The sequence below is a fragment of the Eschscholzia californica genome, unplaced genomic scaffold, assembly GCF_041429995.1.
Source record: "Eschscholzia californica isolate CP2 unplaced genomic scaffold, dmEscCali1.0.p SCAF_1, whole genome shotgun sequence".
In the NCBI taxonomy this organism is placed as follows: Eukaryota; Viridiplantae; Streptophyta; class Magnoliopsida; order Ranunculales; family Papaveraceae; genus Eschscholzia; species Eschscholzia californica.
The window spans coordinates 11,910,897-11,926,307 of NW_028238198.1; the positions used below are offsets into that span (position 1 = coordinate 11,910,897).

General features: G+C 32.4%; 1 protein-coding gene across 3 annotated transcripts; it reads left to right on the forward strand.

The window, feature by feature from the left end:
- The first annotated feature begins 6,025 nt into the window (after positions 1-6,025).
- LOC147564147 (purple acid phosphatase 3-like) lies at positions 6,026-11,344 on the forward strand. 3 transcript variants are annotated; one of them, XM_086643856.1, is made up of 8 exons: positions 6,141-6,447; positions 8,358-8,476; positions 9,816-9,972; positions 10,152-10,259; positions 10,357-10,484; positions 10,575-10,703; positions 10,816-10,883; positions 10,988-11,344. In XM_086643856.1, the coding sequence occupies exons 3-8, from the start codon at positions 9,816-9,818 to the stop codon at positions 11,202-11,204; spliced, it is 807 nt and encodes a 268-aa protein (XP_086499982.1). In that variant the 5' UTR covers positions 6,141-6,447; positions 8,358-8,476; the 3' UTR covers positions 11,205-11,344. The 3 variants fall into 3 exon arrangements, with proteins under 3 accessions (XP_086499976.1, XP_086499982.1, XP_086499990.1); XM_086643864.1 differs by having other exon boundaries at positions 6,169-6,447; positions 8,092-8,476; XM_086643850.1 differs by lacking the exon at positions 8,358-8,476 and having other exon boundaries at positions 6,026-6,447.
- The last annotated feature ends 4,067 nt before the right edge of the window (positions 11,345-15,411 follow it).

Sequence of the window (15,411 nt, forward strand, 5' to 3'; positions counted from 1 at the left end):
TTAAACTCTTCAATTCTTGGTCTATAACCATTTTCATCTAAATCTACGTCTGGTTCTTGTTTAATCTGTTCACTGTCCTTACTTGGGAGATCATCATTACTGGATGAATTATAACTAAGATAACTGTCTTCTACAGGGAGATCATCCAACTCATCTGGCACACCCTTAGTCTGAGGGTCTTGAGGGATTTGAGGTTCAAAAGTCACATTAGTTTCATTTGTAAAGTTTGATTCTGGAATGGACTCTATAACCATGGGATCAATACCATTCAAGTTGGGCATATCATCTAACTCCTCTTCAATAAGAACAACAAACTCTGAGTTGACATCATAAACTTCCTTCTTTCCCTAATCATTCCTTCCACTATCTGCCACATCTTCACTATCTTTCTTGCTCTGTTCTTCAACCCTACATACTTTACTGACCTCAGTCTTATCATTGTTGGGACTTGATACTTCATCAATTTCTTCCTAACAACACTAGAATTCAATAAGCAAGGGGTTATTTTCTTCACTGTTTTTATACCCTGTCCAACTGGAGTTGAGTTTAGTGATGGATTGTGGTCAAGAAACAACTGTGCTCTTCCTCTTGAGTCAAGGTCCCCTTCAGTCCACCATGTTATCAAATCTGCCTCTTTAACAACTTTACACATACTACCCTTTTTCAAGTACAAAAAATCATGTTATGCCTAACTAGATCTTTGTCCCTACTTACCATCCTTTGAACCAAGTCAATTATATTAATCTCATCACCATCAACCTCTGGAAGTAAGGCTATTTTGCCACATATAGTCCTCACACCTCCGGTAATATTTTCTAGGAAAAATATAACTCTTCCAATGACCATCATAATTTACTACAAGCATTTTCTTTGCCAAGTTCTCTGCTCGGCCTAAACATGAACAAATGATAGCATGTAATCATAAAAATCAACAAGAACATGACACACAATAATATGAATATCCATATGATAATAAAAAAACACTTGTATGGTAGGTAATTTCAGAGCATATAATCATAAAAACCCTAGTATGGTAGGTAATCATCCATATCATGTACATCTAAAAGAAACAAAGGCTATTTGTATGAACATTGAAACATTCTACCTATTTCACCAATGACAATCATAATATACATGTTAAATAACCTTAGAGTTAGGTTGATGATTACTTACAAAGAACTGCTAGACCCTGGTCTTCTCCCCATCGATGGTAGTTCAAACTTAGGGTTAGAGAGAGAAAGCTATTTCTTCAATCAAAATGATCTGCAAAAGGAAGAATCAAATGAGGAAAAGACTTTAGAAGTGACCAGGAAGAAAGCCCTAACGATTTCGAGAAGAATCTTAGTGATCGATCACAAAAAAAATTAGGGTTTACCTGTACTCACTCGAAGGAAAGGAAGCTGAGGAACTCAATCGTTTCTCGCGGGTAATGAAGAAGGAAACAGTTGAAAGATTTGATTTGATACATTAAAAAGTTCTAGTTATTTCTAGACCGCTGACCACGAGATGAAATGGTCACCGTTAGATTAGATGGAGGATTATATGAGGGGTAGGTTCGTCATGAATCAGGCGTGTGATTCACACGCGAACCATTTAACGTGAAAATGACGGAAAAAAGGGGAATTGGGGGTTAACGCCCGAACACTTTTGAATTTGGGGGTGAAGTCCTAATATCACTAAATAAAGAGGGGTCTATGTGAATTTAACCCATAACTAAATAATATCTCCTTCAACTTGCTATTTTTTCGCAAAATACAAATACTAAAGCTGCATTTAGCGCAAGAGAAGTAAAATAATTAGTTAAATAATTTATGGACAAAATAAGCCTCTAAGAACTATATTCTTGTCTAAAACACTAAAATAGGGTATTACAATTACTAAAGGGGATTTAGCAGTACCCCCTCAGTACCAATGTCCAATTAGGGATAGCCCTATTTTAATCGGAAAATTAAGGAAACCTCAGTCTTTGCCCCTAAGTACGAAAATTGACTTATTCTTATTGTTTTTTCTATCTTTTTTTCTTTGATCTCTCGTATCCCTTCGTTGTTACGGTACCATCACCGATGTTCTGTTGATGAATCTTCATTTCTCATACTTTTCATTTTTCTCTCTTATCTCTTTTTTTCTACTTTACCAACAACATCCATCTAACATTTAAAATTAATAAACCATAATAATTCGAAATAAAAATCGTAAAATTCTAAGTAAAAATTTTAACTTTCAATTATTCTTTGTTTTAGGCTAAAATTATTGTTTCAAAGTGTAACGGATTTCGAAGAAGACCTTTTGATCTCTTTTGTTCTTTTTATTACTTATAAGTTGTACACATCCAAAGAATGCAAACTGAAAAGATGAACAGAACGAAAAATTAAAAAGATATAAGAGAAATTATTAATTGAACTTAAAAATTAGACAAGAATTCATGGAAACATCGAAGTTACAGTGTTATGTCGGCAAAAGGGATACGAGAGAGAAAAGAAGAAAATATAACAAGAGTGAGGCTATTTTCGTACTTTTAGGTGCAAAAAATAGGGTTTCACTCATTTCCAATTAAAAGAGGGGGTATCCCTAATCGTACGTTAGCAGTGAATAGTGCTAAATTCCCCTTGCTAAAATCACAATACCATATCGTTATTCTTGGTAGTCATATTTATTTTTCGGACGTCAAACATTGTCTTAATGTTCTTGATAAAAATAGTAAATCCAAGTGGAATATATATTAAAACTAAGATCTGAATTGGTGCAAGTAGGAACTGAAATCTGTCTTAAAATCTTAACGGGAGCGTCCACATGCGGCTCTCCTCTTCTTCGTCTATTCTTCTCTCTCTTCAAAGATCTTGCAAGAAAAATCAAGAGAGTTGACCAGACCCGTGTATAGGCCAGTGTGGGTTGGGCGGCCGCACTGGCAACCCAACTACACGGGGACCACAAATTTCTTAAATTTACCTATGGAAAGTCACAGTTTTATAGGGTGAGTAATTAATTGTACAGGAATCTTCTCTCACTACATTCCTTTGCCAGCCCATGTAGAAAAATCTTCTCTCTACTTTCCTTACCATGTGTTGTACGACCCTCCAAAATTTCCAATTTTTATGTTTGTTAAATCTTTTATAACTGCTTTCTCATTGAATGTGTATGCATCACTCTCTTTTTTGGAAATCAAACTTCATTGAAAGACCAAAAGGCTAATGAGAATTACATCATGAAGTTTAAAATAACAAAGACATATCTAAAACCGGACAAACAAGACAAGTTATGCCCATTTGGGTTGCCTCTGGAGCTGCCTGATCTAACTGGTGGGCTACTTCTGGTGCAGCCGCCACTAACCATCTAAGGGTAGTTATATAACCGATGCTTCTTTCACCTTCTTCTCTTCTCGCCGTCAACCGTGGCGTGCAGATCTTCGGTTAGCGCCTCTGATTCCGGTACATCGGTAGAGAGAGTTGTAAGTTGATGAAGAAACTCCCAATAGTGGTCTATGATCTAAACACTCTGTCCTGATTAAAAATGAAAACAACAAAAGGTCCTAAAGACCAACAAAACATGAATGTATCACTCTCAAATCTCCCTTCATTTTTTCTCTTTTGATATATCTAACTAATTCTCTTTTTAAATCTATATTATATCTTTCTCCCTAAATTTCTAATTGTTCCTTCTAAGATTAATTAAGAAAAACAAAAAAAAATCTATAATTCTATAGAAAGATATTTTTTCTTCTACTAATTATCTTTTTTCTCTCGGTATTTCTATAATTTCATGTAAAAATATTTTTTTGTCAACTGTTGGTCTTTTATGGCACCAAAAAAACACAAATCTGAAAATTTGAAGAGATATAGAAAAAAAAGAAGCAAAATTGGTTCAATCACGAAATACACGTAAAAAAAAGGAAAATTCACTTAAAAAAATGCAGAGAAGAAAATTTCAAGTGAAAATTGTAATTTCAAATGCTTACATTTTGATTTAATTAATAAACAATTTGTTATCTTTTTATGTTTTATTTCGACTTTGTTTGTTACTTTGTTTTTAAAAAAGAAAATTTACATTTGATTATTAAAGGACCCCAACTAAAATTTGGCACCGGGCCCCTAAATTTTCAGGCACGACCCTGGGGTTGACCTAGAGAAATCCGAAGAGAAAAAAAGGGTATAACCTTGATAGAATTTGAGAGAAAAGATAATTCTTATTCCATTACTCATGGTTGATTACAACCAAAATATATATAGAGTCTTAGAGTCACTCTATTAGGTAAGAAGACTAACTAAGATATATTCTTACAGATACAATAGAGAATAATATATTTGAAAGATATATAAATAACGTAATGTAAAATTTTCATCATCTAATGGTAGATGTGGTTCATGTCTTCACGATCCAATGGTAGATGTTAATCTCACTTACATCCCCCCTCAAGCTAAGCTGGTCGTTAGACTTGTTTAGCTTGCCATATAAATTACACTTTTTGCAATTTGTCGAGTCTTCTTCAAAGTTTGATTCCTGTCTTTGAACTTTTTTTTTTTGAAATAATGGATGCCGATTTCTTTGTATACCCATGACAGAAGAAGTGGAGAACCAGATCTAGATCAACTTCTCTTTTTTTTAGCACAATTTTTTTTGCAAGAAAGCAATGAGGTCCTTGAAAACCCCACGAGAGAGATAAAGTTATATGGATTAGTCAAACTCTTTTTTTTTTTTAAAGAAAATGAGAAAGAAAGAGGATTTCAGCAAGAAAGTAGTCAGGTCGTTGAAAACCCCACGTAAGAGACAAAGCTATATGGATTAATAAAAGAGAGAATATTAAGATCCAAGAAAATTGTAACTGTAGAATAGAAGCCAGTTACTGTAATGAGATTGAAAAGAAAGAAAAATTTGGAAGAATTTGATTTAATTTACCTCGATTAAGATCTAATCATTGAAAATTGAATTCACATGTCCTCTAAAGAGCATGAAGGTAAATTAAAAAGTGAGAGATTTGAGAAACGAAAGATAAAAGGTAGTTAGGCAAGGTTTTGATGTTTATATTTGATGAACTTAGTTGACAGATGAGATTAAATTGTTGACACTTGCAAGGAAGGAGTATCTTTGTAATGTAAGACATCTAAAACTCGTTCTCTCTTTATCTCCATTAGATCTTAAACATTCTTCTACTATGGAAAAAGTAGGAACAATTCTAGATCAAGAAGTTTATTATTCTTTTTCTAAACAAATTGATTGAAAAAAACACAAATTTAGAAATCAGTAAAAAAATAATAATTAATAGACAATACTCCGGCGGGCGGTAATCATTGATATTGGCTACCGCCTCTGGTTTTGCGGAAGCTCACTAGGATCTAATTCAATACTCGTTAGAGTTTTTAGGCTCTAGATACCATGATAGAATTTGAGAGAAGAGATAATTCTTATTCCATTACTCATTGTTGATTACAACCAAAATATATATAGAGTCTTAGAGTCACTCTATTAGGTAAGAAGACTAACTAAGATATATTCTTAATATTACAATATATCTTTCACAGATACAATAGAGAATAATATATTTGAAAGATATAGAAATAATATAATGTAAAATCTTCACGAAACTCTACCTCTCTTAATCTCCAAGTTCTTAGATTGACATACGTTTCTGGTTCGATGTCAGTCGATATCTTAGAGGTTTGCAGGCGACAGAGAGCTTGAAGGGTCACTCAGACAGAGTCGTCCGAGACCTCAAGAAAAGGTATCGAGCTGCCTCGGACTGGTCAATCCAAATGGAGGGCATAGATGTCGAGAATTGACTACGGTCAAGCACTTGGGGGAGCTTGGGAGGCGCACGTTCGGATTCTTAATTGATTGAAGCTAGATTTTAAACTTTTTATATTTGTCCGGGTATTGATGTATGATTAATCTAAACAGCTGGGTAAATTTTATTTTAGGTTTATTTAATTTAAACTATTCAAACACCTAGAGTCAATTTAGATAATGACAAAACATTACCGAAGACAATATTCCTTGCAGATGATTTAAGTGGTATTACTGTTATAAGTGTTTTACAGTTTTCTACTCCACCAATAACAAGATTTCCTTTTATATCAATATCCAACCTAATGTCCTAAATATTTTATACTCCACCATATATAATATACCCCTCTGTTCTGTCTCTATATATACTTATAAAGGATCTACTCAGAAAGAACACTAGTTCTTATTTTGATCTCTCTAGAAATTAACTTCTCTCTTCCTCTCTTTCTCTCTAGAAAGGAATTAAGGGGAGCCATGGGTTTTGTTTCAAATACACTTTCCTTGGCTCTACCATGCCTTTTAGTCCTTCTATGTTTGTTAATGAGAACAAGTTTTGGAGAGCTAGAGAGATTTGAACACCAAACAAGAAGAGAAGATGGTTCACTTAATTTCTTGGTGGTTGGAGATTGGGGAAGGAAAGGTTTATACAACCAATCTAATGTTGCTTTTCAGGTCATCATCCTTCCATTAACTCTTCCTCTCTTTTCTTTTCTTTTCTTTCTTTGTTTCATTCTACTTGCTAATTTATTAATTAGGGCCTTAATTAATTTTCTAGGAAAAGTAAAGAATACGGAGTAATTTTATTTTATTTTTTGAATTACTGGTTTATGTTTTTAAATTGATCAAACACAATTTAAGTAAGTTGGATTTTTTTTTTCATCTTTGGAAAACCTTTTTAGAATAAAAGTTAAAAAAATATTAAGAGAAAAGATTCTATTATATGCAATTTTGTAGGTTGGTGTGTCAATGGGTAATTAGCAAAATCAGGTCATGTTAGTTAATAGGTCGATTTCAAGCCTAACCCAATTTTGATTGTTAACCAAACCTGATGAAGTGATATTCCTGTCATCCCAAAATCACCTATAATTAAATACAGGAAATTGGGCCTTCCCGAATTAAATATAGTTACTTGATAATAGTTATATACAAAGGTATAATCCGTGTCTGATAGAGATTAAGATCAGAAATTAAAGTTAAACAAATAAAATTTTAATTACAACATATTTTTATCTATTGGCTCTAAAATCAAGTAATTAGATTTAGTTTATTACTTCACCTTAAACACAACTAATTTCTTCAAGAAAAGGATAAATTTTTTATGTCTTAAACAACTAAACTTTTAATTTTATCATCAACTAAATAACATGTTGGGGTGTGGGTTAGGTCAAGTATAGGATAATCACTAACACCACATGGGTTTGTGTCCCCATTATTGTTTATCACCTCCAAAACAAAGAAGTCTTGAGTTGGAGTTTTGAGTGTCATTGTTTACTTTCTTAGATGATTTGCCCTCTATAATTTATATAAAAAAAATGCTACTTAGCTAGACAAAAAATGGTTTGATCAACTAAAAATTGAAATTGAATGCTGACGTCTTGTTCAATTTCGTCTTGTCGAGTCATGTTTGTCGTATGAAGTAACATTGCCGATAATTTATGAATCTATTATATAAAACAGAATGAAGAGTGTTGACTGGGACAAACATAAAGTTGAAAAATGCTGACTGGGACAAACAATGAGATAAATCTAACCGTCTATTCCAGATCAGCACTAATACGAGCCTTTGGATTCTTTGACTGAAATATATTAACGTTGAAAACTCATTAATTACGTCATTTAAAGAGCGGTTGAGATTTCATCTTTCAAACTCTTTTCCGTTAAAGATCATGACCGTCCATGTGGGTTCAGTTCCAATTGTAGCTTTTAGATCCTTCTAATTTCTAATCAAATCCTAACACTAATGACGTGAATTAATGTGGTGATTTATTGCTCATAAAATTCTATTCAAATTATATTAATTAATATCAATAACCCCCTAACTCCTTTTTATCTCTTATGTACGTGTCATTATCCTCTTTTCAAAATCCTAACGTCTTCACCTTTGATCTTTCTCCATCTTAATTACACCCACTAATCTTAATACTAATTAAAATATAATTGCTCTTCAGTTTGTAGATATTAGGTCTTGCATATTAGCCAACCCAGTGAGATCAATAGGTTCTAAAAACCTTTCAGTTTAAACCTTAGAAGTTTCAGATGGTATCCAACCTGTCTGTTTTATTCTCCTTCATAAACAAATCCTTTTACTCATTGAAGGGTTCAGCCGGCAACATTTCTTCATCATTTTGGCATGGTAATTGTTTATTTTGACCAGTTATTTTGGCAAGGTAATCGTTTTCTTTTTTATTTCGTCAATGTAGGAAATTGCTCACGGTTTTTGTTTATTCAAGTAGCTACGAGTATAATATGATTCCACTTTTTAAGGTTTTTTTTGCTGCTTAAGTATGTTTGATGTTCATTCGTTGGCCAGGATTCTTAATATTTTTTATACAAATTTTGGTCTTGAGTTAAATTATTTTCAGTAGAAGAATTAGTGGACATAACAATGGGAGTGGTGGTAAAAAAGACAGAGTTGTTGGTGCTTCGACTTATCTTATGGAAATTTTGTTCCATGAGATAAGTAGTATAAACCCTTTGTCAGGTTTGTTTCTTTTGTAGTTTTGGCATTTCAGATTTATTACTTTGTTCTCAATTTAACTTTTCACTTACTATTGTAAAAAAACTTTAGTGTTTGGCGGGATTTGTATAGTAATTATTCGGAGAAATGCGTGAGAGGCTAAAGAGACGTACACTCCGAGTATAATTCTATCGTCTTAAACATGTTTGATTTTTTTTTGTTATATTGGTCTCATCATTTTTTTGTTCTACATTTAAGAAAAATCTTGCAATGTTAAAAGAATTACAAAGAAAAAATTTCAAAGAAGGTAATGAAGAGTATATAATAATGATTTTGTTACAAATAGTGTAGTTTTTGTTTTTGAAAATAGGAAATGCTAAATGTACAATAGATAAGACTTAATCTATGACTTAATGACTCACCCAGGTAAAAGAATGGTTTAGATCGTAGTCAAACTTTGATTTTTTTTTTTTTTTTTTTTTTTTTTTTTATCATTTTTATCATTTAGTGAAGGTGAGTCATTAAGTCATAAATTAAATCAATTTTCTTTTGTCATTGTAGCACTCCCCGATGGAAATTCTATAATGACGGCAACCAATTCTAATTTTTTAGTAGAAGTTCATTTGTGTGTATTATGTTATTTATTTTTAGATTTACATTCTCAAATATTTAGTTTGGTTTGCTTTTGTTAAGAGGAAATTCACGAATTGTGATAATAGAAGACTTACTTTATCCAAATTGAAAGTCAGCCCTTTTCATAACAAGAGGTCCACTATTTTATATTGCGTAGAACATTTAACGCGAGCGTCCGTGCCGAAGGCACGGGTTATACCTAGTATATATACGTAATAGAAAACGTAAGGTACTTTTGTATGGTTTTTGAAATCCATTTTTACAGTCATCATAGAGTAGTTAATAACTTAATATTTTAAAGTTTTTCCAATGACAGTTTATGAGTGATCAAAAAAGAATGTGCTATTTGGATATCTCGAATATCCTTTTGATCCTTTTAAAATTTCTACTGAGGTAGGTTGAGGTTTCTTTTTTTGTTGAAAGAGGTATTCAGGTTCAACTAGTTAGATTTCCAACTAATTGTTTATTTTCTACCACCATTTTATTTCTTGTTTTGTAGTTTTCTAAGCCATCACGAAAAAGATAATTTAAAACTACAATCATTCACTTCTATAGTGTTCCGTTGAGTGTACGCCTTGTTTTTCTATTTTTTTAAATAGTCTAATAATTTATTATAATTTATATCGAATATCCAGCACTGATGACCACGGGTGAATGAGTAATAACTGGACTATTTGTACTATATTTGGTCTCTAAATCTAAAATTGTATATTCTTATCACAAATTATAGATGGGAAGAGTTGGGGAGAAATTAGATATAGATTTTGTCATCTCCACGGGTGATAACTTCTACGACGATGGATTAACTGGAATATATGATCCTGCATTTGACAATTCATTCAGAAACATATATACTGCCGAAAGCTTGCAAAAACCATGGTATACTGGTATGTCTTTTCATTTATTTTTATTTTTTAGAAAATAGAAGAAGTTTATTTCTTTGGTTAAGGCATAAATTTCAACCACACCATTTTAGATTAGTTTGTAGTTTGGAAATTGAAAGTTTCTAATACAAAATTGTTATCAAACTTTCTAGCTTTCTTATTATTTTCGAAATATTTTGCAGTATTGGGCAACCATGACTACAGGGGAGATGTAGAAGCACAATTAAGCCCCATGCTTAAGAAGTTCGATGATAGATGGTTTTGTTTGCGATCATTTTTGCTTGATGCAGGTTAATTAATTTAATTATCATTTGAAATGTTTTATTCTTCTATCATTTCAAATATTAAAATATTGGAAACTAATATAATGTATTTACATTTATTTAGAGTTTGTGGAATTTTTCTTCGTCGATACAACTCCTTTTGTAGAAAAGTATTTTACCGAACCAAAGGATCATACATATGATTGGAGAGGCATAACTCCTCGAAACAAATATATCGCAAACCTTCTTGAGGTATTAACTTGAAAAACTTTGTAATTAACTTCTCTTAATTGCATTTTATTAATAAAACAAATTATGTGTATTAATTTTGTGATTGTATAGGATGTTGAGGTGGCATTGAGAGAATCAACTGCCAAGTGGAAAATTGTAGTTGGTCATCATACAATTAGAACTGCAGGACACCATGGTGATACTGAAGAAGTTGTAGAAAAACTTCTCCCAATTCTTGAGGTAATTAAAAATTATACAAGTGTAATGATGGTGTTAATTAAGTTTAACATTATCATTTATGTATAACTTTTTCAACCTAATCTAATTTGTCGCATAAATATTTAAATTGCAGAAATATAATGTGGATTTTTATGTGAACGGGCACGATCATTGCTTAGAGCACATTAGTCCTGATACAAGGTGAGACAATAATTTCTTCTTACTTAGATTGGAACCCTAGGTTTTGATTTATTCATATCATACTATTGTATGAAACTCTAATTTTATTTCCAATGGTAATGCAGTGGGGTAAAATTTTTAACAAGTGGAGGAGGTTCAAAAGCATGGAGAGGAGACTATATAAAAGAGAAAGATGGACTGAAATTTTTCCATGATGGACAAGGGTTTATGTCTATGCAAATGACAGAGTGTGAAGCCAAGATTGTCTTCTATGATGTCTTTGGGAATGAGTTGCATCATTTCAATGTCTACAAAAGTCCACAACTCTACCAATCCAAATAGACAAATATTTATTGGAGAAATCTTACGTCTTATTTTCTCATCTTACGCTTTATTTCATTGGAGAAGATTGTAAAAATATATTCCTATTTTTATTTTATCTTCTCCTATTAAAGGAAGCTTCCTAGTTTATCCTTTTATTAGTTTTGTCTCTTTTCTTTCTTGACAGCCTTGTTCACAGCATATCTTGGATCCTATATGAAGTAGGGATGTCAGATGATCTTCTCTTTTTGGTTGTGAGCCTAGTCAAGAAATAATACAACCAAACCAAAAAGAAATTTTGTGGTTGGCTACTCAAGGACTAATACCACTATAGTTACCATAGACAAGTAACCCAACTCCAATTGGCCCTTTAGGATATTGTTCTAGAACCAAGTAGTTGAGGTGGGTTCTCAACAAAAAAAAAGTAGTTGAGGTGGGTCAATCTACAAGAATAATTTGTGGGTCTGATCAGAATCGGGAGTAGACTGAGCCAATCCTGTCTTTAACTAGTTAATCTTAGAAACCCTATTATAAAATGGCCAGCGCTTTGGGGAAAGCTAAATAGTTTTCGGAGTGTGAAATTTTAAAGGGAATATGTAGAATTTTAGAAATTTTCCGGGGAAATAAATTTTAAGGAGAAATAAAAAAAAAACACTCCACCTCACCTCACTCTCTTTCCACCTCATCTCACTCTCTCTCCACCTCACCTCTTTGTCTTCTCCGATTAGATCGCCGGCGGGAAAAAATTTCGGCCGGTGACCATGAAAAAAAAAAATTTCACTGTCTCTCTCTCTAGAAACTCCGACGAAGGGGTTTCCCTTCGCCGGAGTTCCGTTTTGTTGAAGAACAGACCGGAACTGGTCTATTGAAGAACAGACCAGATCGGGTCTGTTGAAGAACAGACCAGATCGGTCTGTTGAAGAACAGGCCAGATCCGGTCTGTTGAAGAACATGCCAGATCCGGTCTGTTCTTCACAGACCGGAACTCCGGCGAAGGGAAACCCCTTCGCCGGAGTTTCTAGAGAGAGAGAGAAAATATTTTTTTTTTTTTTTTGTCGCCGGTCGGCGACCTAATCGGAGAAGATAATGAGGTGGAGTGAGGTAAAGTGGAGAGAGTGAGGTGGAGAGAGAGTGAGGTGGAGTGAGGTGAGGTGGAGAGAGAGTGAGGTGAGGTGGAGAGAGAGTGAGGTGGGGTGGAGAGAGAGTGAGGTGAGGTGGAGAGAGAGTGAGGTGAGGTGAGAGAGTGAGGTGAGGTGGAGAAGTATTTTGCTTTCCCCCTAAATAAAATTGTCAAACAAAATTGACCAATTTTTGACCAAGTCTTCACACCCCGGAAACTATTTAGCATTCCCCAAAGCGCTGGCCTATAAGATAGTTTATTGTAATATTTGCATAAGAATGCAATTTCATGGGTCCGTGGGTATATGGCCCAAAATAATGTTCAAAAAGGGTTTAGGGTCCAATCTTCCCCAAAAATGGATTTTTAGTCCTTTTGCTCTTGGGACTAAAAACCCTTAATATATATTACATAATTCCTTCCATGTCCCAGTCGTTTTTCACGGGATTTTAATGTGTGGGGCCGCACAAAAATTTCAAACGGTTTAATGTACCTTGATTTTAGGATAAATTTAGGAAAAAACGATTAGATTCTCACGAAATTTCTCTCTCTTCTATAATCTGTTTAGAAACAAAATCTAAACTTTCCCAAATCAATTTTCTCTCTCTTCTTTACAGATTTAATATGGAGATTTATTAGCCAAAAATATGGAGATTTATTAGAAAAAAAAAAGATAGAAACAAATCATAATTTCTCTCTCCTCTAAACAGATTTGGAAATCAAATTTTCTCTTTCCTATTATCTGAATCAATCTAGGATCAATTTAGCGTGATTTGGGGGTTAATATACAAAACATATATATCACTTTCTCTCACTTAACTTTCAGTTTTGGAAATAGTATATTTTTCTGGGAACATTAAAGCAGCATTTGTTTTCGTTTTTACTCATACATAAATACAAATCGAATACAAATTATGAAACAAATACGTAAATTATGTATTATTTATGACGAATAAACCATCATTAGTCAAGTATACAACGTAATTTATCAAATGTATTTGGGTCTTGTTCAGTAAATTACACATAATTTCTATTACATAACACATAATTTCTTTTACATTACACATCGTTTACATTCTGTTACCAAAAAATCGTTTACACTATATTGTCGAAGAGCATATGTAGTCTTGAGCAGGACAAACAACATTTACACTATATTGTCGAAGAACATATCCAAATGATTTTGCACCACCAGGAAACAAATGACCAACTTCAGTAGCAAATTCCATAAGTAACAAGAAAACTGCAAAAAAAAAACATATACATTTGTTAACAAAACAAACAATTTACTAGAAACGACATGTATAATGGAATAAATTATGCATACTGTTTGTTAAACTTCATAATGTGTTAGGAGACAAACATAACGTTAGTTCGAATCACAAGGTCACTGTTATGTGAAAAAATATGTATAATGTGCAATAAATTACATATAATTTTTGGAACATTTATTGTACTATAAACGGCAACTGTTTTGTGAAAAAAGTACGCGTAATGTTGAATAAATTATATTTAATTTATGCAGATTTATAAGATGTTTTTGATATTATTTATAAAGTATGTATAATTTGTAACAAAATACATATATTTTACATTCTGTTATAAAAACATCGTACAAAAGACATCTGCGTTATGTATGTGTTATGTTCAGTAAACATCATGTAATGTCGTGTAAATTATATATCGTTTACATTCTGTTACAACCAAATCGTACTAGATCTACTCTGGATAAAAAATGATATGTAATTTATTGTAAACGATCCGTAATTTATGTTAAATTATATATCGTTTGCATTCAGTTATAACAAATCTTACGAGATCTTCTCTGCATCAAAAATTGTACGGAAACCTTGATGAAGATTTGAAGAAATGATCTAAAAATCTGTAACCTAAAACTACTAAAAAGTAACAAAATACATAGATACAAACACTTCTTAATCGCATTATCTTCAGTAAAGACGGATTTAACATTAACATAATAAAATCGGTTATGAATCTTAGAGAGAGAAAATCCTGAATAATGATGAAGATTTGATTAGATGATACAGAGAGAAATTCGATACTGAATATGTAAGAATCAGTCATGAAGGATTGTCTCATCAAAATATATATCATTCAATAAATTTTTAGAGAGAGAAAGACAAGAATTTCATATTCATTTGAAACAGAATCATTTAGGAAGATGATTGTTAACCTGTTTAACAATATTAAGAAACTGTTTTTGAATATCTCTAATGAATATTAAACACAAATTTCTTTGCTTTAATGGAAGATTTTCAGTAGATTAAGGTGTAGAGAGATAATCAATTATCATAAAATAAAACAAAATCACAAAAACTAATAACTTGATTAATGTTTTACCTGATTAACAATGGTGATTTGATTTCAGCAAATCAAAAGAATATGAATCAAGGTGTCTGATTTAATGGAGGATTTACTTTCGAATCAGATGAAGAGAGAGAGAGAGAGAGAGAGAGAGAGAGAGTGCAGAGACAATAAGGTTTCGGTTAGAAAACTTACTGATTATGAGAAGATCACGGTTTCTTAATATAAAAACGTGATTGGAGAGAGAAACAGGGAGATAAAAATGGAAAATATATTTGATGATTTTGATCTTATAACTGTTTTTATATTTAAGAAAGGTTAGTATAGGTATTAATATTTAATAGTTATTCTCGGGATTTGTGTTTTCTCTCTAGATTGAACCAAATGGACCAGATATCTATTTGTAATATTATTTTGGTTTTTATACCCTTTATGGGATTAGAGAGGAATAAAAGTCCTATTTTTTGGGCCATACACCAAAAAATTCTTTCATTTATTCACCTTTAGTATGATCTTATACAAAGAAACAAGTAAATAACGTCACAAGTCAATCAAGTATTGGGGTATCAAGATCTACTCCGTCCGTTTAATATCCTACTTGGTACTACTCTACTAGAAAAAAGCCGATCTTAACAATTTCCGTATAAAACGGAATGGTTATATGAATTATGATTGAATAGTACCATGCCGTCCACGAAATATTATGAACCAAAATTCATCATAAGGTTCAAATTGCGGGGTTTTCATTTAATTTCAACTCACTCTAAGCATTGACTTGATTCTACG

Excerpts from the sequence above, each read along its gene's own strand:
- LOC147564147 (XM_086643850.1), top strand. The coding sequence starts at position 6,250 with ATGGGTTTTGTTTCAAATACACTTTCCTTGGCTCTACCATGCCTTTTA. Across the intron at positions 9,973-10,151 it reads GCAAAAACCATGGTATACTG|TATTGGGCAACCATGACTAC; the intron begins GTATGTCTTTTC and ends AATATTTTGCAG. Across the intron at positions 10,485-10,574 it reads ATATCGCAAACCTTCTTGAG|GATGTTGAGGTGGCATTGAG; the intron begins GTATTAACTTGA and ends GTGATTGTATAG.